Here is a 26172-nt window from a genome sequence, read left to right on the forward strand (position 1 = left end):
GATAAAATTCTTCTAGAATGTTACTAACAACATATTTCTTCCTCATCATTTGACCAAAACCCACATGGGATCTCAGTCAGAAGTGATTACAAACACTCGATAGTGATTGACAGTGACATTCAAGTATATATATGATTATATTTCATTATGCATTTTATCAAATCACATAAGTTTGTAAGAAACTATTTAATTTTCCAAAAAGGTTAATATAATGTACCAAATGCTGATCAGAGGAATGTGGGTGGGATGTAAACCAGAGTAAAGTAAAGCCACAACTTACACATCAGTGTTCAGATCATCTTTTTTCCTGACAAAATCAATATAATGCAATATTTCTATCTGCTGAATGTAAGCTTTTCCATATTCCAAGCTTGCCTGCTGCACTGGGGACATCACATGCACGTGCGAGTCATGAAAAATATGAAAATAAATAGGAATTATTTGATTGTTAGATTTTAAATCAGCGGGGTTGAGGCATTAAAAGTAACTAAGTATCTTAGCTGTTTTATGGATGGTAACCAGGCACGTGCACACATAGAAATAAAAGTTGGCTTGAGCACCTGCCCTTTTTTGTCCTCGAGAAAAATTGCCCTTTTTCTGGGGATTTTTTTTTTTTAAATAAATGAATATATGTATATGTGTGTGTGTGTGTGTGTGTGTGTGTGTTTCTGTTTGCGCACAGCTTTCCCTGTCAAACAAATAAAAAAATGAAAATATCAGGTCGGGTCAGGAAACGAGATTGTCGCGTCTCGGCGCAGGCGCGCGCACCACAGCAGTGTAGCACACATTATTGATCGGCGCATGCACATCACAGACAGACAGAGAACCGCAGAAGTGAAGCCCTCCCTCTCTCTCCAGTTGTGTTTGTCTTGGTGTGGAGGTGAGTGGTGATAAACAAAAGACTAAGCTACCTGTGCCTCGAATTTACAGCTAATTATCCAAAAGACAAATATAGTTAATTTGTCTTGCTAACATCCATGACTCACGAGAGAGCTACCATGTAAATTAGCTGAAGTTTAGCTAAGGCAATATGAAGTCTAGTAAGTTAGACCAGCGTTCTTTAACTGCATGATTCAGTTTATTAAGATGCATTTAGATTAAGAATGATCACAAAATTCAAGATATGGGGGCAGAAATGTATGTATTTATACAATTTCATATAGTTAATCAGTATCACGCAAAGACTGAGGTTTTGTTTTTCCACCAAAAAGCAACATGATTACAAATGTGATATTGATTTTATACAGCAGTTCAATAAACAAGAATTTAATAAGAACACACTTACGTTTTAGACACAATTTTAACTGTTTTTGCTCTATTTCGCCAACAAATATAATTTCAATTTGCGTCTCTGAGCAACATCTGTTTTGCTCCTGAATGAATCAACCGTCTAAATGATTCGGTTCAGTCGCAATGACTCACTTATTAACAGTGACTTGCTGCCACCTGCTGGCAGTTTTAATTTCACATTTAAAGTAACTTTTTTTTTTTTTTATAATTTCAAATATCAGTGTTCAACGTTTTATGTTTAAAATATCAAAACAGTATTAATGCATTTGTAACTGCAGGTTAAATGCATTCATGTCCTGCATTAAACAGTGTGTAAATGCATCTAAATGCCACTTCTAATGCAGCTTAATGACTTATTCTAATTGACTGATTCAATTGAAGAATTTGACTGAAAATATGATGCACACTCGTGCAGGGCTTTATAAAGGTAAAAATGCCCATAAAACGTAAAAAATATATTTAAACTGATTGGAAAAGATTAATTTCTATCACTGCTGTCAACTGATCACCACAGAATATGCAGAATATCAAAAACTTTAGGAGTCAGCTGTCCACAGTAGTCCTTAAGATATCAGCACAATAACACACCCAGCACACCCCTAATATATTTAACGTTTTGTTTAGAAAAAAAAAAATTTAATAAATATGAGAAGTGCCCTTTTTTTCCACTTGAGCCCCTGCCCCTCAAAATGTCTGTGCACATCCCTGATGGTAACTGTAATATTATTACTGAAATCTTATTAGTAATTAGTTACACTACTAGTTACTGCAAAAAGTAATAATATTACAATAAGTTACTAGTAACTAGTTACTGCCCAACACTGGTTATGGCTCATATGTGCTTGTCTGTATGCTTTATTAATAGTGTGTTTACTGAATTTTGTCCTTAAAAACAGTTTTAATGCATTAAACCACGTTAAGCGTTTTTCAAGTTAAGCGTTTCCCTGAGTGAGTAAATTCAGACACTGAGTTCGGCAGAAGCGTGAACACCATTCTCAGCCGATATGCAGCATGACCCTCACACGGTATTTTCTAGCCGGTTGTTCACATATTGCCGTGCATTACTGGAGTGCACTCATGTCCAGTATGGTTCTCGGACACAAGCAGCACACTTTATAAGCGCGCGTCTGAGGAGCAGGGCTGCAGGTGCAGTGTTAGCGCCCCCTGGCTGTGGAGCTGCAGAAGCCGCACAAACTCCGCCGGCATCTTGTGCATGTAAGGATGCGGTTTCAACTCGTCATAATAATGATACGGAATGGAATTGTTCTGCAGGTCGGTTCCAAACGGCCAGAATCCGTAAACATGCACATGCTCACACAGTTCCAGCGCCGTGTTAATTAACATAAACCCAGAGGAGAGGCGGATCGACTTCAGGCCACGCCCCTTCCAGAAACGGTCCAATGTTCGAAGGTAAATGGGGCTGAAGAACACCACCGGCTGCTGAGGTCTGATTGGATGGAGGACCTTGAGAGTTTTGATTGACTGTTCAGTGCAGAAGGTGTAGGCGAAGGCGGGCATGGCGAGGGATGCGTTTCCGTACACACTGACCCGCTCCACCAACGGATCCGGATTCTGCTCCAGGTTTATATATCTACAGAAACAGTTTCAAATAAACACTACTGCACTGGGGGAAAAAGATCTGTATGCCTGTATAAGTGTGTTGCAAATATGAAAGTGTGTGTGTGTGGGGACACTGACTCTCTCCGAATCTGACTGGGGTTGATGGTCACCAGATCCGTCTTCAGCCCAACATCACTGTCATTAATATAAGCCAAATTAAACCTGAAACAGAGAGAAAAAAAATTATTGATTTGCTTATTCTACAAAACAGTTGCCACTTTTAAAAGTAAAATTTGTATGAAATTAAATATAAATGGCTTAATGTAACTTAAACTTAGTATATGTTGGGTTTTACATTTAGCAGGTCATGACCTTTGCATGCGTTCATTAGAAAGAGAATGTGATGCTGATGTTTATACAAACATCCTATTTTCAGTAATCAGTTTACTATATAAAATCATGATAGCATTTCACAAAAAGGTTTAATTTAACTACATTATTAACTAAAAATTAACAATACTTCTAAAGCATTTAATAATTTCATTTTCACATTTACTAATGCATTATTAAAATCAAAAGTTGCATCTGTTAATATTATTTAATGCACTTCAGCTAACATAAACTAACAATGAACAGCTATATTTTATTAAATAACAAAGATGAATAAATACTGTAACAAATGTATTGCTTTTTGTTAGTTAATGCAATAATTAATGTGAACTAACAAAAAGCAAGAAATGGCAAGAAATGTTGAATTAAACATGAAATTTGAAAGTACAAAAAAGACTGATGGTTTGACGTGTCAACGTGTTTTTCTTCTGCATCTTCTGCATCTGTTTTATTAGGCAAACTAGTTAAACATTCACGAGAGAATCTGCTCATTAAGACTGGTTTGTCTTATACTGTATTCATCAGCGGTTGCTCAGCCGAGTGAAGACGGCACAAGCAGATAAGAGAAGGTTCACGTGTGTAACGTTAACACACTACAGCCATGAACTGTTTAAACTATTCAGACCGCAGCTGTTTCAGTGTTTCAGAGATACTGTATGAGAAACAACCGAACGCTCATCAGCTGAATTGTTTTAATAGAAAGAGTTCAAAGTCTCTCTGATCTTCTGGTCTGTGGTTGAGCCTCGGGTTCCTCTTTCAATGTGCGTCTATGGGATTTTCTTGTCCACTGAAATCACTCTGTTTGAGCACATAATTGTGGTCAGTGAGGAGCAAGGCATGATGGGATGTGTTTACCGTATGACGAAGTCTGCGCTGTCAATCTCACGTCCACAGCTGCTGTTCTTCAGAATCCCACCGCTGCCGACCACAGCACACCGACCCAGACGACGACCGCTCCAGGGGAAATCCTGCACACACACACACACACACACACACACACACACACACACACCAATACACACACACACACACACACACACACACACCAATACACACACACACACACACACACACACACACACACACACACACACACACACACACACACACACACACACACACACACACACACACACACACACACACACACAGAGACACACATATATATATATATATATATATATATTTAGTGCTGTCAAACGATTAATCACGATTAATCGCATTCAAAATAAAAGTTTGTGTTCACATAATATGTGTGTACTGTGTATATTTATATTTATGTATATATATAAATACAAACACATGCATGTATATATTTCAGAAAAATATGTAATGCTTATATTTTAAATATATTTATATATATAGTATAAATTATATGAATATAAATATATACATATTATAATATTTTCAAAATATATGCTGTATGTGTTTGCAATTATACATACATAATAAATATACACAGTACACACATATTATGTAAACAAAACTTTTATTTTGATTAATCGTTTGACAGCACTAATATATATATATATATATATATATATATATACACACTGTATATACTGTCATTCAAAAGTTTGGGATCAATAAGATTTTTTATGTTTTTTAATACACTTATAGATTTTATTTCTGTGATTCTCCAGTCTTCAGTGTCACATGATCCTTCAGAAATCATTCTAATATGCTGATTTAATATCAATGTTGGAAATAGTTGTGCTGCTTCATATATTTTGGGAACCTATGATACTTTTCCCAGGAACAGCATTTATTCAAAACAGAAATATTTTCTAACAGTGTAAGTCTTTACTGTCACTTTCATCAATTTAATACATCCTTGCTGAACAGAAGTATTAAAAAATAAATAAATAAATAAAAATAATAATAATAATAATTTTCACACACACACACCTCAGGCAGCATGCTGTGAATGGCTGCATTCATTTTGTATGTGTGTTTTGTGCTCGTCTCATACGGGATGGTCTGATTGATGGCTGTGTTTCGTTTGGTGAGGAATAACGATCCTGTGGCGTTACAGCAAAACTGCAGCCTCATTCTGTCATAAACACACAGAGAGTTTCTTATGAAAAGTTTATGAGGACTCATTCCACAAGCATTCAGCTCTCAATAAACCCCAGCTATAAGAATGACATTAAACATTATAGGATTACTCCTGCTGAACTTTGAACTACAATGATTGATGTGAGCAATGACAACAGAAATATTCCAGGTGTTTTCCTTCTTTTCTCCAATTGAAATACAGCGAACTAAACATGTTTTCTTGGGAACACTGCTTTAATTGGGAATCAGTTTTCCTCTTGTTAAAATCCATTTAACTAACAAAAGCTGCCAAAAGCATTCATTAGTGAGACACAAACATGTTAACTGGAGATGAAGACCCTCGCACCTGTTTATCTCCTGCTCGGTCATGTTCAGTTTGTACGGACACTTTAAGAAATCGTTGAGTTCCTCGGTGAAACTCTCCATGTTTAGTCTGTATTGGAATAGAAATGGCATGAAATGTTTAAAAGAACTCTGTCATCATTTATTCTCTCTCAGAGGGGTTTGTAATGTTCAAGACAAAATTACCTTACGAAAATTAACCATGGTTTTATTACAATAAAAGTGTATAGTAACCATGGTTTTTGGTGGATTACCCTTTGTACAACCAGAGTTTTACTACCCATACCATGGTTAAACGATGGTTAGTGTAGCAAAATCATGATCAATTTGTGGTTACCTACAATAACCATGATTTGTGGTTTTATCTGTAGTAAAAGTCGGATTGAGAAACCGGAACTCGCAATATCATGATCCTAAATAGTTTAGAACCTGTTGGGCAAATATTTGCTGAGACGTATGCGTCAGGTACAATAAATGACCTTCTGACAATGAGGAACAAATCAAAACACTCGATCATGTTCAAAGATAAAGCTTCATTGAACATCTGGAGAAAATCAATATAGATGAAAGAAAGAAAGAAAGAAAAGAAAAGAAAAGAAAAGAAAAGAAAAGTAAAACTGTATATGCATTTTATGAAGCCATTGTCATCCGCTTTTTAGCTGTGCAAAACCGCTCGTTACTGTTTAATATTGCAACCTGGCATTTCTTATATTATTTTAATGTATAGTCATAATCAACACACTGTTTTTATCGCAAACACGTACACCGTTTTCCCGCGCTTTTTTCGCACTCGTTGGTGAATGAACCGGAAGTCCCGCACATTCACAGAAAATAACTTCCACACTGCAAAATTAAGGAGGATAAATAAAAGCAACGAAATTTAGATAGGTCTACCATTACTTTGTAAAAACACTTTTCGGTTTTTTTTTTATACAAGCTTGGTATTTATTCTTAGTTAAGTTCTTAGTAAAGATGAGTAATAAATTAAGTTGATTGAGGAATGATGGAATTCAGAAATCAGGAACACTGACAACAACAGCAACAATGCTTCGTAAAATTTAATATTTAATTTTTTTTTTTTTTTTGTATTTAATATAACTATGTACAAAGGTTTGATTTAAACTGTTTAACTGTTTCTATCTGTGTACTTATTCATCTGCACTGAAATAAATACATTAACAAATAAATAAATAAATAAAAGCACTGGCGGCTCCATTCATTTTATAATTTTATTCAACTATGTGCAAATGTTTGACTTTAATTCTGAATGATTATTTTTATTTTGCTCACATTTTTATGTATTTTTATTGGTGCTGTTTTTTTTTCATCTGTGCTCTCTCTCTCTCTCTCTCTATATATACAGTATATATATATTTTTTTATCTGTGCACTTATTCATCTGCACTGTAAGAAATAAACACATAAAAGCAGCTCATTACTAGAACATTATCCATTTAATATTTTAACTACGTGCAAAGGTTTGATTTGAACTATTTTTAATGATTATTTTTATTTTGCTCACATTTTTATTTATACAATTTTTTTTATCTCTTCTGTTTTATTTTAACGCATTTTTCCGGGCTGTTTTATATATATATATATATATATATATATATTTATTTTTTTTAACCTGTGCTCTATTTTTGTTCTATCTGTGCACTTGTTCATCTGCACTATATGAATACATAAAACGAATAAATAAATAAAAGTACTAGCAGCTCATTACCAGGACATTATCCATTCATTTTACAGACATTTCCGTTAACCCTAAAACACAATGTAATAAAATGCAAAAAAATAAATATGGGTTAAAAAAAATTAATTCGTTCAAATGTATACAGAACTGTGCCCTATTTTCACAGATTTTTTTAGAGCCTGTGCTGTTTTTTATCTGTGCACATTTTTTCAAATCTGCGCTGTATGTTTTTTTAGCTGCCTTTTGTCCTCTTTCTGCCTGTTTTTATGCCCTGCAGCTTTAGTTTTCGCTGCTGCACAAGGTCAGCATTGAGAAGCATCAGCTTCTTCAGGACGTCTCTGGAGGGCCTGATGCATCTCGACTTTATGACGTGATCAATAGCCTCCTCCACCATCATGTCATGGCAGATCATCAGATACGCCAAAAACAGAGTCGCCGAGTGCTCGACACCCTGCTTGCAGCAAATCAGCACCTTACCTGAGGAAAGAAATACAGACAGACGGCCAAAAACATCATTCCTAGGTCATTCCAAAAATTGAGTGTTTGTGTGTGAGTGTGTGTCTCAGCTTACTTGCTCGCTTATCCAGGGCCTTGTCAATGAATTTGGCAGCTGGCATGAAGTACTCACTGATGTCAGAACAGCATCTGTCTGCTGTAGGCAAGCCGTAATAATTGATGTGCAAGTCTCTGTAATATCTGGACCTTGTATTGACCGATCCTACTACGTCTTCACCATTAAATGTTCCCAAGTAATAGTTCAGGTCCTTCTTTTGAGCTGCAGCATTGAGGATGTGAGTGATGCACATCTCCTGCAGCGCATCTCGGTCTGTTGCGATCTCTCTGCACAAGAACACAACGGCATGGGTTAGTCTTTCTTAAAGAGAATAATGAAGAATAAATGACAGGACAATGAGAGAAATACAGTTATGCTGCAGACTTACCCATCTCCGATGAAGATCCTGGGCCAGACGTTAGTCACATGTCTTTGTTTGAGAGGTGTGCATTTCTTCAAACGATCCTCCATTTGGAACATGTTTAGAGGGACATAGTTTTCCAACCTTGTAAGCTCAGATACCACTTTAGATTCTGGCTCAGGAACGCTTGGACCTGGTTCACATGATTCCTCTGGAGCAGCCAGATCCCATTCATTTTCAGGAGGATCATCCAGATCGTCTTCAGGTTCCGGCTCAGGAACGTTCTGGTTCATCTCTGGCCATGCTGAGACCCCAACATGCTTTGGTCTGTCGTTCTGGAAGAAAGTCCTAATTTTCTTTATATTCCTCACTGTAGCATATTCTGTTCTCTTGGTCATGACGAAGCCATGAACTTTCTTAATCTTCATCATGTTGGTATTTTCTGATAAAAGAAAAAAACAAAATAGATAAGTGAAGTTTAATGACAAACTTGACCAAAGGCTTGTCTGAAAGTTTAAAATAACTTTTAAAAGCTTGAAGTTTGAATGTTTTACTGTTGAAAGTCAGAAATATACTCCAAAGCCCATTAAACATCATCTGACTGCTAAGAAACCACATCAAACCCAATTAGACCTTTAAAAACCACTACGAGTCTTCTGCTAGTTGTTTCTAGCATGCTTCCAACAGGTTTTAGCAGATAGATAGATAGATAGATAGATTGAGATCGTCAATGTATTTACAATCAAAAAATTGCATTAATGCAAAAGTTTCACCCCCCAAATGGAAATCTATCAGCATTTGGAAGTCGGTTAAAGGAATTCCGTAAGTCAGATCAGTTAGAAAAGATATAGCAACAAAATTCAGATCAGCCTGAAGGTCCCTGCCAAATTTGGTGGTTATAGCTTGAGAGGTGTACTCTTGAAAAATTAGGGTGTCAGAGGACGGGGAAGAATAACACATTTAAATAGGAAAACAATATTATGTCTTTGTCAAGCCAACATAATAATACACTGTCAGAAACATCTCTAACCACACAAATAAACATGAATAAAACATATGCATGTCTTCACCTGCTGGGCGGTTCTCCTCAGCATCCAGGCCACCCTGATCATTGGCTTCTTCCACTGAAGGTCCTGCTGGTTCTGGCTCAGAAACACTGGGATCAGTGATACACGATTGCTCGGTATCAATCAGATCCACTTCAGGTTCCCCAACAGAATTCAACATTTTTCTCTGGAAAACTGCATGAAATCGCTGGAAGACTGTACTAATTTTCTTGGTCATCCGCCCAGCATTGAGTTCTGAAAAAAATAACTAGATAATTAAAGTTTAATGAAAAACTTAACCAAAGCCTTGTGTGAAAGTTTAAAATAACTTTTAAAAGCTTGAAGTTTGAAGGTATTATATATTAAACAGTATTGTCTTTGTCAAGCGAACACAATAATACACTATCAGAAACATCTCTAACCACACAAATAAACATGAATAAAACATATGCATGTCTTCACCTGCTGGGCGGTTCTCCTCAGCATCCAGGCCACCCTGATCATTGGCTTCTTCTCCTGAAGGTCCTGCTGGTTCTGGCTCAGGAACGCTGGGATCAGGGACACACGATTGCTCGGTATCGACCAGATCCACTTCAGGTTCCCCAACAGCATTCAGTGTGTTTGTCTGGAATATTGCACTCAATTGCTGGAAGACTGCACTCATTTTCCTGAACATCCACCCAGCAGTGCTTTCTGAAAAAAAAGATGAAAACAAACTAACTAAAGTTTGATGAAAAGCTTGACCACAAGGCCTTGTCTGAAAGTTTAAAATAACTTTTAAAAGCTCAAAGTTTCAAGGTTTTACCAAGAGAATTCAGAGAAAATCAGAGAGATACTTCAAACCACATTAGACCTCATCTGACAGCTAAAAAACCACATCAAACCCAATTAGACCTTTAAAGACCACTTTGAGTCCTCTGCTACTTGTTTCTGGCATGTTTCCAGCAGGTTTTATAGATAGATAGATAGATAGATAGATAGATAGATAGATAGATAGATAGATAGATAGATGATAGATAGATAGATAGATAGATAGATAGATAGATAGATAGATAGATAGGATAAACTCTAAACGAGTCATTACAGGCAAAAGTTTTCACCCCCTAAATGGAATCTATCAGTATTTTGTCTCATTTAGAAGTCGGTTTCTTAAGTTAAGTTAAGTTGGATCAGTTAGAAAAGATATAGCAACAAAATTCAGAACAGCCTGAAGGTCCCTGCCAAATTTGGTGGTTGAAGCTTGAAAGCTCAAGGAGGTGTTACTCTTGGAAATTTAGAGTATCAGAGGAAAACAGTAATAAGTCTTTGTCAAGTTAAGTTTGACATAATACACTGTCGGAAACATCTCTAAACACACAAATAAACATGAATAAGACACATGCATGTCTTCACCTGCTGGGCGGTTCTCCTCAGCATCCAGGCCACCCTGATCATTGGCTTCTTCTCCTGAAGCTCCTGCTGGGTCGCTCAGGTCTTTAGACACCAGCGTAGGGCTCTTCAGCTCTGAGATGCTGTCGTTCCTGTTCATCTTCAGTTGCAAATCTTTGACTTCACAGACTGAGATCTCCTCATTCTCGTCAACCTCCAGCTGCAGGCGCATCTCTCCTGGACTGCAGTAAGTGATGGAGACCCGATCGTCCGTTACAACCTTCAGCTTCACATCTACGTCTTGAGATGCGCTGCAGCCGAGAAGGTCGTAGATGGCATCGGTGATCTCAAACTCCAGCTGCACATCTTTATCATCTAATGCAAAGTAACTGTCGTCGGAGTAGAAGGCGCCGTTGAGGTAAACCTCCAGACGCACCTCTCTCGCCTCTATAGACATTGTGTCTGGTGTTATCATACTGACAGATCAATAATCTGTATCTCAGTTTAAAGGTATCTGATACACTCTGTACAAATTAAATATATCTCGATCTATACAGACTGTAATCGCAGACTTTGACTCAGACTCGAGTCTCTGCTCCGAATATCACAAAACTACAGAGATTCTGCGAGGCCTTTTACACGGAGTCTGTGACGTCATCAAGCGGTGGCGCGTGACGTTGTCGTTCCAAAGTTGCCATGGCAACGGAATGTTTACCAACAATAGTTTGTTTTCTCTGATGGGCTCATTATATAAGAAAAATACATAATTAAACACATTGGGGGCTTTTTAAACTATAATTGTTATCGCGTTTATGTCACCGTTTGAGGCGATCCTTCTCCAGCACAACAGCATGGGGGAAAAATAAATAAATAAAAGAAAAAGAAAATCACATTTACCAGGTTTGTGAATGCAGTTTTGCAGTCTGAATGCGATGGATTCACGAACAAACGACTCGTTTGAACAGCTTATTTTTATGGTTCATTTCTCAGTTGCTGGTTTGAATCAGTCGGTCGAATCCTTCACTGAATAAACTCGTCAGATCAGTGATTGTACAGCGATGTCCGTTTCGAAATTAAGCCATTTTTGCGTACCGAAGACTAGAAACATCAATTATGGTAATTTCTGACTACCTTTACATTCAGTTATTTAGCAGACGCTTTTATCCAAAGAGAATTACAAATGAGGACAATGGAAGCAATCAACCCACTAAACATTAGACGTCTGACGGACGTGCAGATTATGTCTATATTGCGTCCGTCGGTCCAAGACCAATTCTGCACGTCTACACGACTATTTGGACATCTAACCAAGACCCCATTTGGACGTCAATATGCAGTTTAACATTTGAACGTCGGACTAGGTAACTTTTTTGGACGTCGAAGACATGTGCAGAAAATTGACATTATTAATGAATGTAATATTTATTTTATTTAAGACAAATATCAACATTGTTCTTATCAACATGGTTAATGAATATCAATATAGGTTATTTGTGATGAAACATTATTTGTTATTTAAATATTTATTTATTGAGTACATGATGTCTAAAATGAGTTTAAGTTTGATGTAGAAAAGACGTCCACAACGACCACATTTGGCCTACAATTAGCCCTTATACAGAGGTCCTGAAAAAAGACGTCATCTGGCGTCACAGTCTGCACCTTCAGGGCACCAAAATTGGACGTTCAAAAACGACGTACAAAAGACGTTGTTTGGACTTGTCTTTGCGCAGTGGGAAAATCAACAAAAGAGCAGAGGTGGGTAGAGTATCCAAAAACTGTACTCAAGTAAAAGTAAAAGTAATAGTCTAAATAGTTACTTGAGTAAGAGTAAAAAAGTATCGGATAAAAAAACTACTCAAGTAGTTAGTTACTTTGGATCATATATATATATAGTATATTTTTATTTAGATATATAGATACAATTTATGTAATGTGTGTGTGTACAGATTTTTATTATTATTATTATTTTTTTAAATGTAATTTATTTTAGTGATGCAAATCAATATATTAGAATGATTTCTGAAGGATCACGTGACTCTGAAAACTGGAGTAACAGCTAATGAAAATTCTGATTTGCGTCACTGAATTAAATTATATTTCAAAGTATATTAATTATGTATTATATAACCTCTGACACGGAGAAGAGTTAAAAACTCCTCACATGACCGCTACCGAACATCTAAATAACGAAACTACACATTGACAGATCTTCTTCCGTCTGTTCTGCAAAATGTAGCCTATATTTCTGCAAGCATAAATATTGTGAAAATATCAATATTAATTGTGTCTAGGCAAAGGCATTCCTCCTGGAGCAGGTCGCGCGCCGCTGCGCTCAACGCTCTTGATGTTCAGCTCTGAGTGAGAACCGCTTCAGGCGACTCCGCGCGCGCGGCAGGGAACTGATCGAATCATTCAAATTGATTCGCGAACCGATTCACTGGTTTGCCAACTGGTCTGATCAAGCATTTGAACAGAATGGACTCAAATCATTCGTGAACGGGCATCGCTCAGTGCCCAGAGAAAAGTATAGGCTACGGCGTGTTTGGAATAAATTGATGCAAGTAAAAGTACCGATTTTTCACTAAAAATGTACTTGAGTAAGAGTAAAAGTACCCATTTTTAAATATACTATTAGTTAGTATTAGTATAGTATTAGTTACCCAAAAAATGTACTCAAGTAAATGTAACGAAGTAAATGTAACTCGTTACTACCCACCTCTGCAAAAGAGCAATGATATGCAAGTGATGTGGCAAGTCTCAGTTAGTTTAATGCAGTACACGTTGCATTTTTTCTTTCGTTCTTTTTTTAATATACATCATAAATAAAAAGAAAACAGACAGAATAGAAAAAGAATAGAGCAATCTAGTGTTAGAGGCCTTTTTTTGTTTTGTTTTTTTGTTAATTGTATAATAAATAAAAAGAAAACAAATATAATACAAAAAGAACAGAGAAACTAGTGTTAGTTTTTTTTTTTTTTTTTGAAGAAAACAAGCAGTTTGTAAATGAATAGAGTGCCTATGGGGTAATATTTTTTTTAAGAATATAATTAGAATAGAGAGTGCTACATAAAGATTAAAATAAAGATGAATCATCATAGAATAGAATAGCCTAGATATCAAATAAACATGAACATGATTTAAAAGAATACCTATTGTAAAAACGCTATAAAAATACATTTGGCGTGACTTGAAAGCCTCGTTTGATTTGATTTTCCAGCAGATGGCAAAAAACAACAACAACAACAACAAAAAACACTGCAACGCTTTTCTAAACACGTTTTACTTTGCACCTAGAATTTTGGCGGATTCTTGACGCAATCCCATGCAGTCCATTAAAATAATAATAATAAATAATAATAATTATTATTATTATCACACACACACACACACACACACACACACACACACACACACACATAGTATTTCTATCACGAGCAGTGATCCTAAGTGAATTATCTGGACAAGACAGTATTGTGTGAATTTATTGTGGTAAGTGGATCCTTTTTTTCCTTTCATATTTAACGTGATAAACTTACAGCGGTCAAACGCATCTGTGATGTTTACGCTAAACAATGGAAATCAGCGCAGTGGCTCCCGATTTATGTGACAATAATTACAATACATAAAAACAATTGTTTCCAAATGTTTTACTCGATTATTAAAATATAGTAAATGTATTATTTATGGCCAGGTTACATTGTCTATAATGAATAACGAATGATTGTCTACTAACGCATTTATACTTTTACGATTTATTTTGGCACAATAGTTCAATAAAAGGCGGTATAGTTGATGACAGTCGAGCCGCTGAAGGCTAAAACACCTCGCCCTGTTTGATTTCTGGAGCGTCATCTGCTGAGCGTTGGGCAATATTCACATATTGCACTTATAAATGGTAGCCATACTGTCATGAACTTTTATGATCATTTATGGTATTTCTGGAGCTTTACAACCCGTCTTCACTTTTACTGCATAGCTGGTTGATCTGCCTCAATAACCCGATCTCATTAAAGTGCGTTTCAATGGCACGATTTTCTGTTTCTATTTGGCGTACTATTTATACGCAGAAATTAACTTTGGCGTGCACATGATACGCAATGGGCAGGATTAGGGTAGGTGCATGGCTATAGGTCTATGCCAACAGGCGTATCATATGCATGCCAACAAACTGCGTATTAGCATATCAAACAAGTGCGTATCCTATGCACTCCAGTCAGTTTCTGTGTATAAATAGCACGCAAAATACAAAAATAAAATCGCGTGATTGATTCGCATTTTCATGAGACCGGACTCTGACTCTCGCGCACCTCTCGACGGACGTGATGACGGAGAACTTGCGTCTGAGATTAGCGCAGCGCAGCCGCTGGATCGCGTCCTTCATCGCCTCTCTGAAAGAGACAAAAACAAACAAAAAACAAAACAGAGAATTCAGATTCTTCTTCTTTAGATGACAGTCTTTATTTCACACACACACACACACATGTTTGTTTTTGTGAAAAATGGGGACATCCCATCAGGGTATGCAAAACAGAAATTTGGGCCCCCTTCTACCAGATGATTTTTTTTCCCTTTGAACGCTTAATAAGTAAGAAGAACAAATTACAAGCAATAGCACAAATAAATAAATAGAATAAAGATACAAATTAAAGATATTTGGGTTTTTAGATTTGTAGGCGTTCAAGTACAGAAATTAAATAATCAAATGTAAAATAACATTGCATACTCTTCACTGTATAAATGTAATAGGCTATAGATTAATCTTAAGTTATTCAGTCAAGAGCAGTGAGTTCGTTTCGATAGGATTCACAGGTGTCACGGTTCGGCAGCCTAAGTTTGGATACAGCAAAAAGAACGAAATGCCAGAGAAATTTCCTTGTTTTTACCATTTTTTTATTTATTGAAACTAACATCATGAAGGTTGTTTTTTGTTTGTTTTTTGTTTTTTTAACAATGCAGTGTGCCGAACAACAGTCGCATCTCAGATCAGCTGCAGGAGTCGGATTTCATTGATCACGTGAGGAGAGTGTGTCGAGCTGACGAGTATTGTATTTTTTACAGTCATGCCAATAAAGCAATTTTGAATTGAATTGAATTGAAAGACAAAGAAGTTGGCGAAAGATTTAGTTTCGAAACAAAATATAAAAGCGCCTGCTTTAAAAATATTTTAGACTTTGGAAGGCCTTTTGACTTTTGCCATTATCTAAGATGATTTTGGAAACTTTTTTAACATTCGTTTCTTATTTATTTAGTTCCACCAAATAAATGTGTTAATAATGTTTGCTGATTTTCAGTGTTTTATATTTCAACTTTTTGTAAGTTATTTATTTTATATTAGACCTGATAGCATGGTGTTTGTATTCGCTTTGTTAATATATTAAACATTCTGTGTAAACATTCTATGTTTAATATAGCCTAAGTGAATTTGTCGTACTTGTTTTGTTGTTGTCAATTCATTCAATTGACGCCGAATTGCTTTAAATGAATTGCACATGCATTTAAAGCGAATAAAAGCGAGGAAAATAGGGAAACTCTAACGATCTTTTGGGGGTGGGAGGGCCAGACATCACGTTGCCTGTTACATCGTTTGGGCTGCCTTGTTGAGGATTTTAAATGGTCAGATAATAAATTGTTTTTGAGGCGGCCAAGAGAGTATTTTGACATACTTTTGTATTTCACGGTGTCGAGAGTCACTTAAAAGATTTGACATATCAGTAGTTCTTTGGTCACTGGCTGAACACGACAGAAAGTTGCAGAAGGGAGTCAGGGAGAGGCAGTGGTGTTGTTTTACAGTGTATTACAGTGACATCTCTACAAGCTAAACATAAGGGGTCGTACTGTAAATATTTAAAAACTTTGCTCTCTTTCTCCTCAACTTCGTCCTCCTTATAGCCTACTCGCGAATTTGCTGGCTTTCGTGGCACATCAGCTTATAAATGAAAGAGTAAACGCGTAAAATTAGGGTAAACTATTAAAATGCAGTGGCCTCCATGTTTACTTCCTTATGACCGCGCGCTTCATGCCGTCTTGTTGTTGTTCTTTTGCGCATGTGGGTCAGTTCAAGAATTTCATTCATTCGCAATGAAATTTGGTCACATTTAATAAAAAATATTATGAACAGCCATACAAAAAAAAAAAAAAAAAATTGACAAGGTGTATCTGTCCTTTAAAGTGCTAGAAGACGCGATCAAATAAAAAAAATGAATAAATAACCAAAGTCGTAATTTGGGGCCCCCTAGCGGCCTGGGCCCATATGCCTGGCATACTCTGCATCCCCCCTAATGGCGCCCCTGCATCCCATAGGTGTAATGGTTTTTATACTTACTGTATGTGCTATGTACTTTCTGCTATTTCAGATTTTCAATACACTCCATTCTGTGTGATTTATAAGCGTTTTGAAAAGTGAGGACATGGAGTAATGTCCTGAAAAGTCACCTTCTCCTTGTAACAGCAGCTACATCAGCACGTGTTGTTTGGGAGGGTTTCAAGAAAAATTCTCCTCGCTCATCCAAAAACAAACTCCAGCATATTCAGTTATCAGACACGACTGGAACTTCAAATGGGACTGGCTTCTGTGGTCAGATGAAACTAAAAAATGAGCTTTTTAGCAGCAAACACTGGAGATGGGTTTGGTGAACACAGGGATAAAAAGTACCCCATGTGTACAGTGAAATATACCGCTGTATTTTTGATGTTGTGGGTCTATATTTCTGCTGGAGGTCCTGGACATCTTGTTTAGACGCATGGCATCATGGATTCTATCAAATACCAACAGATAAAAAATCAATAAGTGACTGACTCTGTTAGAAATCTTATAATGGGCCATGTTTGGATCTTCCAACCGTACAATAATCCAAACACAAACCTCAAAAACAACACAAAGATGGGTCACTGAGCACAAAACCAAGCTTCTGCTGGTCATTCCAGTCCTCTGACCTGAACCCTGTAGAACATGAGTGACCTGAAGAGAAGAAGCTGTGAATCTAAAGGGTCTGGAGTGATTCTGGATGAAGGAATGGTCTCTGATCTCTCGTCAGGTGTCTCTAACCTCATCAGGCATTATAGGAGAACATTTAGAGCTGTTAAACTGACAAATGGAGGTTTCAAAAAGTATTGAATAAAAGGGGGGCGTTAATTGTGGCCAATGTGTATTAGAGAAAAACATTTATTTCATAATGATATTTCCCCCCATTTTAAATTCTTATTATCCAATGAAAGGTTAGATTTTTGTGAATTTTTTATATAAAAGATCAAAAGGATTAACAATGCAGATTAATTTTCACAGCCTTCTTTGATCATATTTACCAAGGGTGCCAATATTTTTGGCCTTGACTGTATCTATAGAAAGCTTTAAATGACTACAAAATGAAATAATTCAAATCCAAAACAAAAACTCTTTCATTATGTAATCCGTAAAGAGCATTTCTTTCTAAAGGCGCGTCCAATGATGAGACGGTGAGTCAGAATCATCAATTTCATCTTTGCAACACTGACTCAGAAAACACTAGTTTATTAATAAACAATTAAACTATCTCTTTACTATTTCCCCCCAACATATAAATGGTAACTTTTGTGGCAGGCTTTAGCTTATGTAGTTCGCTCACGTCAAGTTGCTGCGTGCGCAATGGAATGAAAACTCATCATTTCATTTGCATGCATTTTTAAGCATTGTGGTTTAAAAACAAGTGATTGACCTCTTCAGCTGGGTCTGGGTACGGTTGTTTGGTCAGCACCAGAGTGCGATTGCTGTATTCACACCTGCCCAAAAGACCCGCACCAAGAGGGGAAACGAACTTGAGTTTGATTCAATCGAACCAAACAAGACAGGTGTGAATACACCCTAAATCATCTGCTCAAGCCTGCGGAGTGAAATTATTTCCTTTATGAGTTTAATTCCTCATGAGGCCAAAACTCAAGAACTCTCACAGCACACACGACATGCAATAAAACAATAAATGTTCTAATCTAACAGGAAGATCTGGGAGAAAGACCATTTGCTTATCTGTTCCTTGACCCATCCTTAGGCACCCTCCTTCCCTCCATGACATACAAGTGTCAAGAACTCAAGTTGCCAGACATACAAACTGAATTTATGATATCTTAAGAATGAATGATCTTAACCCTTTCATGGTTGGTATCATTTTAAAGGTCTCTGTGCGACTGGTAAACTGGGTAGGGTTGCACCAGCCGTTCGTAAGTTCTTAAATTAGAATCTTAAGTCCACACTAGAGGCTTAGTTACTACTTGCCAGTTTGTAACTAAATTTGTACTCACTTCAGTTGCACCAGTTGTTCGTTAAGCAGGACGTAGCTAGTAGGTCGTAAGCTTCTAAATTACTTCTCTCCGTAAAGTAATGCGTGGTCGCATAAAATGATGTTTACCCTAAATAATCCAATAGAAACCTTCAAATAGGCGAGCAGAACTTGTTTAAATGTTATTAATTTTAATTTATCCTTCATTCTAACTTCTTTTGCCTCACGTAAACTAACGTTAAAAACAAGTTTCCATTAAAAACGATACATTAACAGTCTATATGTAAGCTATTTTTATATTTAAATAACATTCAGAAACTGTAATTAAAATAAATAAGGATCAATAAATACTGAAAGCAAAAAAAACAAAAAACATGCCGTTTATTTATTATTTCATCTGACATGCGCAAACACGAACCGAAGTGCACAGAGGCACACTGTTGGGATAAATGTTCATGGGCCTTTTGTTCTGGGAGTATTTAAGGGAAAGTTGCAAATCAGTCATTGCGATTCTGTAGCCAGATCAGCTCGTAGTGTGGAGTGTATTTCATATGTTCCGTACTATGTATCTTCTTGAAGTCAGGTATATATTTTACCCTTAAATTCATCTTTGAACAACTGATGTTATGTATTTTCTTATTTCTAAATAGGCTTCTAATTATTTTCATTATGTAATTGGCATGATACAACTCTACCTGACTAATAATAAATTGATATATTTGATTTATTCCGATCTCTTCTGAAATCATGTTTTCTAGTAGATTATTTCTAGTAGACTATGTCTGTTTTTGAAGCAATTGATTGCAAAATTTTGAAAGAAATAGTACAGCACCTTAAATCATCAACCTGCTATCTTGACACACTTCCCACATCTTTTTTCAAAAGTGTGCTTAACTGTTTAGAAGCAGATCTCTTAGAAGTGGTGAACGCTTCACTTCTTTCTGGGACTTTTCCAAACTCCCTGAAAACTGCAGTTGTTAAGCCCCTTCTGAAAAAGCGCAATCTTGATAACACAATGTTGAACAACTATAGACCAATATCAAATCTTCCGTTCATAGGTAAGATTATTGAAAAGGTAGTTTTTAATCAGCTGAACAACCACTTAAACTTAAATGGATACCTGGACAATTTTCAATCTGGTTTCCGAGCGCATCACAGCACAGAGACAGCGCTTATTAAGATAATAAATGATATTCGCTTCAATTCTGATTCAGGCAAAATATCAGTGCTGGTACTACTAGATCTTAGTGCTGCGTTTGACACTGTTGATCATAACATACTTCTAGAGACTGGAAAACTGGATCGGGCTTTCTGGGATGGTACTCAAATGGTTCAGGTCATACTTAGAAGGAGAGGTTATTATGTGAGTATAGGAGAGCATAAGTCTAAGTGGACGTCCATGACATGCGAGTCCCACAAGGCTCAATTCTTGCACCGCTCTTGTTTAGCCTGTATATGCTCCCACTAAGTCAAATAATGAGAAAGAACCAAATTGCCTATCACAGCTATGCTGATGATACGCAGATTTACTTAGCCTTATCTCCAAATGACTATAGCCCCATTGACACCCTCTGCCAATGCAATGATGAAATAAACTGTTGGATGTGCCAGAACTTTCTTCAGTTAAATAAGGAGAAAACTGAAGTCATTACATTTGGAAACAAAGATGAAGTTCTCAAGGTGAATGCATACCTTGACTCTAGGGGTCAATCAACTAAAAACCAAGTCAAAAATCTTGGGGTGTTTCTGGAGACAGACCTTAGTTTTAGTAGTCATGTCAAAGCAGCAACTAAATCAGCATACTATCATCTCAAAAACATTGCAAGAATTAGATGTTTTGTTTCCAGTCAAGACTTGGAGAAACTGGTTCATGCCTTTATCACCAGCAGGGTGGATTATTGTAATGGTCTCCTTCCAAAGAAGACCATTAGACAGCTGCAGCTCATCCAGAACGCTGCTGCCAGGATTCTGACTAGAACCAGAAAATTTGAGCATATCACACCAGTCCTCAGGTCCTTACACTGGCTTCCAGTTACATTTAGGATTGATTTTAAAGTACTTTTACTCGTTTATAAATCTCTAAATGGCCTAGGACCTAAATACATTGGAGATATGCTCACTGAATATAAACCTAACAGACCACTCAGATCATTAGGATCGAGTCAGTTAGAAATACCAAGGGTTCACACAAAACAAGGGGAGTCTGCTTTTAGCTATTATGCCGCCCGCAGCTGGAACCAGCTTCCAGAAGAGATCAGATGTGCTAAAACATTAGCCACTTTTAAATCCAGACTCAAAACTCATCTGTTTAGCTGTGCATTTGTTGAATGAGCACTGTGCTACGTCCCAACTGATTGCACTATGTATAATCACTTTCTATTCTTAAATGTTTTAAATTCTTTTAAAATAAATGTTTAAATCACTTTGTTTTTATTGTTGTGATTTTTATTATTTTTAAAATGACTATTTCACTTCCTTTTATGTAAAGCACTTTGAATTACCATTGTGTATGAAATGTGCTATATAAATAAACTTGCCTTGCCTAGATTAGAGTTATAGTCTAGTGTTTCCACAAATCTGCGTCCAGGACAGATCATACTGAAGAACCAATGAATGAAGCGGGGGCTTGTCATTAGGGATCTTCTGATTTCTGTCTGTCGCTGACTTAAGTTACAGTTTTCGTGATTTAAAAAAAAAAATACACTTTTTATTACAGGGCTCTCAAGTTATAGCAAAAGTTTGGAGTGAGATTAGGGGAGGGGCCACACAAAGGGGAGGAGCAAGTCAAATATTTGCAGCACCCAAGTTTTTGCTAGCAGTTCAATTTTACCTGTTGTTCATAATTGACCAGCACAAGTAGAAATTATAACATCTGGCAAATCTGATGAAAGACAAATTCATTCTAATAAAATAAAAAGATTTATGTATTTAAAAATACAAATGTATCAAAAATAAAAAACATTTTGCTCGAGCGAGCCAACTGGACAGCAGTACTCAATGCACATACTGTACACAGACAGTGGGATTACAGTATTTACCCTGAGCATGTATGTCAAGCTGTGTGTGTGTGTGAGAGAGAGATAGAACACATTTCAGCTTATGTTTAGTTTTTTTTTCTGTTGTAAATGTTTGTTGTACATCTTGATGCCTGATGACAGGGGTAGAGGACTCCCACATAAAGCACTGTCGTGATAATAGCGTTCCATCCAGAGCCAAACTGTTTCTAGTTTTGGTTTTGTTCAGACCCACCATGGAAAACACTGCATCTGAATTTGAATTTGGGGAAGCCTCAGTGCTTTATATAGGAGCCCCCTACCCCTGTCATCAAGGCATCGAACAGAAGAAAAAAAAAACGCACATTCATAAGCTGAAATGTGTACTTTCTCTCTCTCTCTCTCTCTCTCTCTCACACACACACACACACACACACACACATAGGCGTAAATCCCGGGGGACGGGGGACAGGACCCCCCTATCTGAGGCTTGTCCCCCCTAAAAATATCATTACAAGTGACTCTGTGTATTGAAAATAATATAATGGACATATACTTAAAATAACTGTGTGACTAGTAAAACAAAATAAACGCAAAAAAACGTTTTAAGTTCAGAAATGTTTTGATTCCCCCCTCCCTTGCCTCATAGTGGTTTGGTCCACTGCCTGCTTTCCTCCTTTACCGATACACGCACACGAGTCCGGTGAGAGAGAGCAAGTTAGTTATGAGTAAGTAGGCTGTCAAGGCTATTTTATTCTCTTTTAAACATCGGGTGAAATGATTCTTTCTCTTTAATACAGATGATGCTGGATCATTAATAAATTAGTCATTACAAAAAAATTATGACATCCGATGTATTTTCTATGAGCGATTATAAATTTGACAAGCTTAATACCGTAGTGTGTGAACTGATATTAGGCTAATATTGTAGACCTATGTGTTGGGTTTCGTTCAATATGATGTTAAGTGGCAGATCAGTGGGTTTAATGCGGTTGAATTAATGCGAAAGAGATGTACTAGGTTTCAGACGAAAGCTAAAATACTATGGATGACGCAAAATAATAATTATAATATGACCACGTGGTGAACCATGAACTCATATTTAAACACGGTCTCCATTCTATGTACACATGCTGTGTACACATATCTATCCTTATAAGTACAAGTTTGGCTGTATTATTTGTGTCCCCTTCAAAAATTGCTCTTGAGAAATTTTACGTTTATTGTCCCCCCCTACTGTCAGATGAAATTTACGCCCCTGCACACACAGCTTGACATACATGTTCAGGACAAGTTCTGTAATGCTACTGTGTGTGTACATTGAGCACTGCTGTTCAGCTGGCATGTTTGAGGTCAAATTTCTTTGATACTTTTTTAAATATAAAACAATTTATTTTATTAATTTATTTGAAGTCTCTTCCAATTTAAGTGCGCGCGCATCCACGTTGCTTAGTAACGAACGCGCTTGCTTCAGAATCGCGTAATTTAAACGGAACAACATCCTACTTTCTAATTGGCTGGTAGGTGGCATTTAACTCTATGTAACTCGAGACAGCTATGAACTCCGCAGAGAACTTACCTCCGTATTTCCTTATCTATTAATTGTATAGTAATTGTAGCTGGAGAAGATATCCCTTCTCAGCGTGAGAAATACAAGGTGTGGCGTGAGAGCGCGTCTCACAGTGACTGCGTGACACTTGAGAGCCCTGTTTAATTATTGTGTGCTAGCAGGGTGCAGCCTATTTAAAGGTATTATAGTCAGCTTGTATCCTCGGAGTAAGATCAGCTGGTGAGTTTGTGCCGTGGTTTCACTGTTGGCCGAGTGAACTGCTAAGCGACACTGGGTCGCTAATCAACGAAGAATTTAAAGTATGGGATTTCCAGAATGATCAAATATCTAAATCAATATACATTCGATGTCTGTGATCAGTTTTAAATTATAGACATCGTCTAAATTGAATGATCACTTGGAATCGGAGTCAGATTGAATACGGGGCTAGACTAAAATTGAAACTAAATCCAGTTAAATTCAGAGTCGCGAGTAAAAGACCGAACACGCATTAAACCTTCGCCGGGTGGACCTTACAGGGGGTTTACACAAGGAAGTTTGAATAAATATTTGTTTTGGTAAGTTACATATCCATATGCAAAATACAACAGAGATATGCTTAACATGACACTCAAAAGCATCACTGCAGAAAATGAAGGGGGAAAAGTCAATATTTGCCTACAGAAAGACAGACCTAGAATGCAACCAGGATCATCATCATCATTATAAAAAAAAAAACAGTGAACACTACAAAAACACTAATGTCTGAAGTCACACTGACTGTGAGACAAATAAAAGGAAAATGGAAGGAAATGCATAAAGTGTGCTGCCTGTAGGCTGAAGCATGACTTTCTCTGTGGTTAGCGGATCATTTTCATAATATGAGGAACTAAGTTGATCCCCTGCTAGAGCACCTGCATGAATTTTATATTTCTTTACGGAACACTAACCCTTTATTTTCATTTGTAATTCTTTCTTCACATGTTTTGCAATTGTTATCATCATCAACAGAAAGCGCTGTTGTGGCTGTTGATTTATGAGGATGCTGAAAGCCACTTCATCAAATCTCCCATGAATCGCGAAAGATGACTTGATACAGCCACAAAAATGGGGGAATGATTTGCATTGAAATAAAATCGGTGCTGACATGATTTTGAGCGCTTTAAGGCAGTTTTGAACTGGGTGTTTAAACTGGGTAATACATTTAAAAAATGAAATACTCAATTAGAGAGTCGCGTTTACACACGCGATTTAAAACACTTCAGGAAAACATTAACAGATAAATATCTTAATCGGCAAAGTCATTCACCATGACAAGAACAATTATTATCATATTAGAGTCATGGAAAATGTAAATACACTGCATTCACTTATATTCTGTATCTTAGTTATTTCTTCAAAGTTGAACACTTATTAAATAACATGTTTAATTTCAGAAGGAAACCCATCGCAGTGACTCGCAGGATGATATGACTGAGGATCAGAGAAGAAGCTGAAGACTCACCTGGATGAGTGTGTGTCAGGTGTGTAATATAATATCACACACACACTGTTAGAGACGATCAGGACCGTCAGGAGCCTAAAGATCCACCGGAGAAACGCCAGTGCCATCGGATACACCGGTGCTGGAGCGAGTGTGTGTGTGTGTGTGTGTGTGTGTGTGTGTCGGTGATGGAGAACATAAACATAAGTCACCCACACACGTCAATAACTCCGCCCCTCTCTTCTGATTAAACCCATCACTACTCATAACCAGAGCCGTTTCTAACCATTTTGAAATACAGAAATACAGCACATTGTGAGTTCCTCAAATCTGAACGCATTAGGCCTATTTGTAAATTGATGAAAATGAAAATATAAAACATTTTGCACAGTTTATTATCTGTGATACCATTATAGCCACTGGATGCCTGTATAGCTCCATGTAACAATCACTAGTTGCTAAGAAATTGTCATCACACATAAATTCATTTTAATACATTTGGATTTGGATACATGTTTAGATATTATCAACGGCTACTTTTTGACTTAATCTGCTTTTTTGTTCAATTGTTTTGTTGTTGTTGTGCCAGTTATTGCATTATTATTTCAGTCAAACCTATAAAACCTTTTGTTACCCCAAACTACACAGGCCTATAAAAGCCTGATCAGTGACATAAAAGTAATCAGAATGCAGCTAGTAGTTCTTTTATTACACTTTGAGGTGTGAACTTCCCCTTTAAATAACGCAACGCTCTGCCCTCTGTATGTATGACGCTGCTCCCTTTTAGTTAGTGACCCAGGGAAGGGTCAGCTGACCCGTACTTACCTCTGAAAGTTTTCACAGATCAGAATAGTGATGTACATGACTCAGAGAAGGGTCAGCTGACCCAAATTTGTATATCTTTGAAAATATATTTGTACATTTTAAAAAACATAGAAAAAATGTAAAAAGAAAAATTGCTATATTTCCTTAAATATTTACCTATATTTAGGTAAATAATACATACATCAAATATATAATAATAAATATATATTAAATATATAATTAATATATTTTTGTAATTAAAAAAAAATATATTTACTTAAATATATTTTCTACCGTCTTGGGCCATTTATTTTTTTGTATATTTTTGAAAATGTATTTTAAATACAGAAATATATATTTTTAAAAGCATTTGACAGTCCAAATAAATGCATTTTCTTACCCCTGAAAACCCATTTAGAAAAACTGGT

General features: G+C 36.7%; 2 protein-coding genes across 2 annotated transcripts; both read right to left on the reverse strand.

The window, feature by feature from the left end:
- Positions 1-1122: 1122 nt before the first annotated feature.
- LOC131531663 (alpha-2,8-sialyltransferase 8E-like) lies at positions 1123-25092 on the reverse strand. The gene is made up of 7 exons (XM_058762599.1): positions 24962-25092; positions 14974-15054; positions 5645-5731; positions 5149-5293; positions 4096-4208; positions 2989-3072; positions 1123-2881 (listed from the first exon to the last, which is right to left on the reverse strand). The coding sequence occupies exons 1-7, from the start codon at positions 25066-25068 to the stop codon at positions 2404-2406; spliced, it is 1095 nt and encodes a 364-aa protein (XP_058618582.1). The 5' UTR covers positions 25069-25092; the 3' UTR covers positions 1123-2403.
- Positions 6688-14963, reverse strand: LOC131531654 (uncharacterized). The gene is made up of 6 exons (XM_058762582.1): positions 10688-14963; positions 9758-9988; positions 9320-9550; positions 8277-8691; positions 7907-8175; positions 6688-7812 (listed from the first exon to the last, which is right to left on the reverse strand). Exons 1-6 carry the CDS (start codon positions 11136-11138, stop codon positions 7568-7570), a joined length of 1842 nt encoding a protein of 613 aa, XP_058618565.1. The 5' UTR covers positions 11139-14963; the 3' UTR covers positions 6688-7567.
- Positions 25093-26172: the final 1080 nt, after the last annotated feature.

Source organism: Onychostoma macrolepis, chromosome 23 (genome assembly GCF_012432095.1).
Source record: "Onychostoma macrolepis isolate SWU-2019 chromosome 23, ASM1243209v1, whole genome shotgun sequence".
Lineage (NCBI taxonomy): Eukaryota > Metazoa > Chordata > Actinopteri > Cypriniformes > Cyprinidae > Onychostoma > Onychostoma macrolepis.

What these genes read in the sequence shown, in the direction of transcription:
- LOC131531663 (XM_058762599.1), bottom strand. Translation starts at nt 25,068, where the DNA reads ATGGCACTGGCGTTTCTCCGGTGGATCTTTAGGCTCCTGACGGTCCTG. An exon ending in AGCGCAGACTTCGTCATACG is followed by an intron (nt 3,073 to 4,095) that starts GTAAACACATCC and finishes TCTCTGTTTCAG; the next exon opens with GTTTAATTTGGCTTATATTA. An exon ending in CCCAGTCAGATTCGGAGAGA is followed by an intron (nt 2,882 to 2,988) that starts GTCAGTGTCCCC and finishes CTGTTTCTGTAG; the next exon opens with ATATATAAACCTGGAGCAGA.
- LOC131531654 (XM_058762582.1), bottom strand. Translation starts at nt 11,138, where the DNA reads ATGATAACACCAGACACAATGTCTATAGAGGCGAGAGAGGTGCGTCTG. An exon ending in AGGATCTTCATCGGAGATGG is followed by an intron (nt 8,176 to 8,276) that starts GTAAGTCTGCAG and finishes GTTCTTGTGCAG; the next exon opens with AGAGATCGCAACAGACCGAG. An exon ending in GGCCCTGGATAAGCGAGCAA is followed by an intron (nt 7,813 to 7,906) that starts GTAAGCTGAGAC and finishes TTCTTTCCTCAG; the next exon opens with GTAAGGTGCTGATTTGCTGC.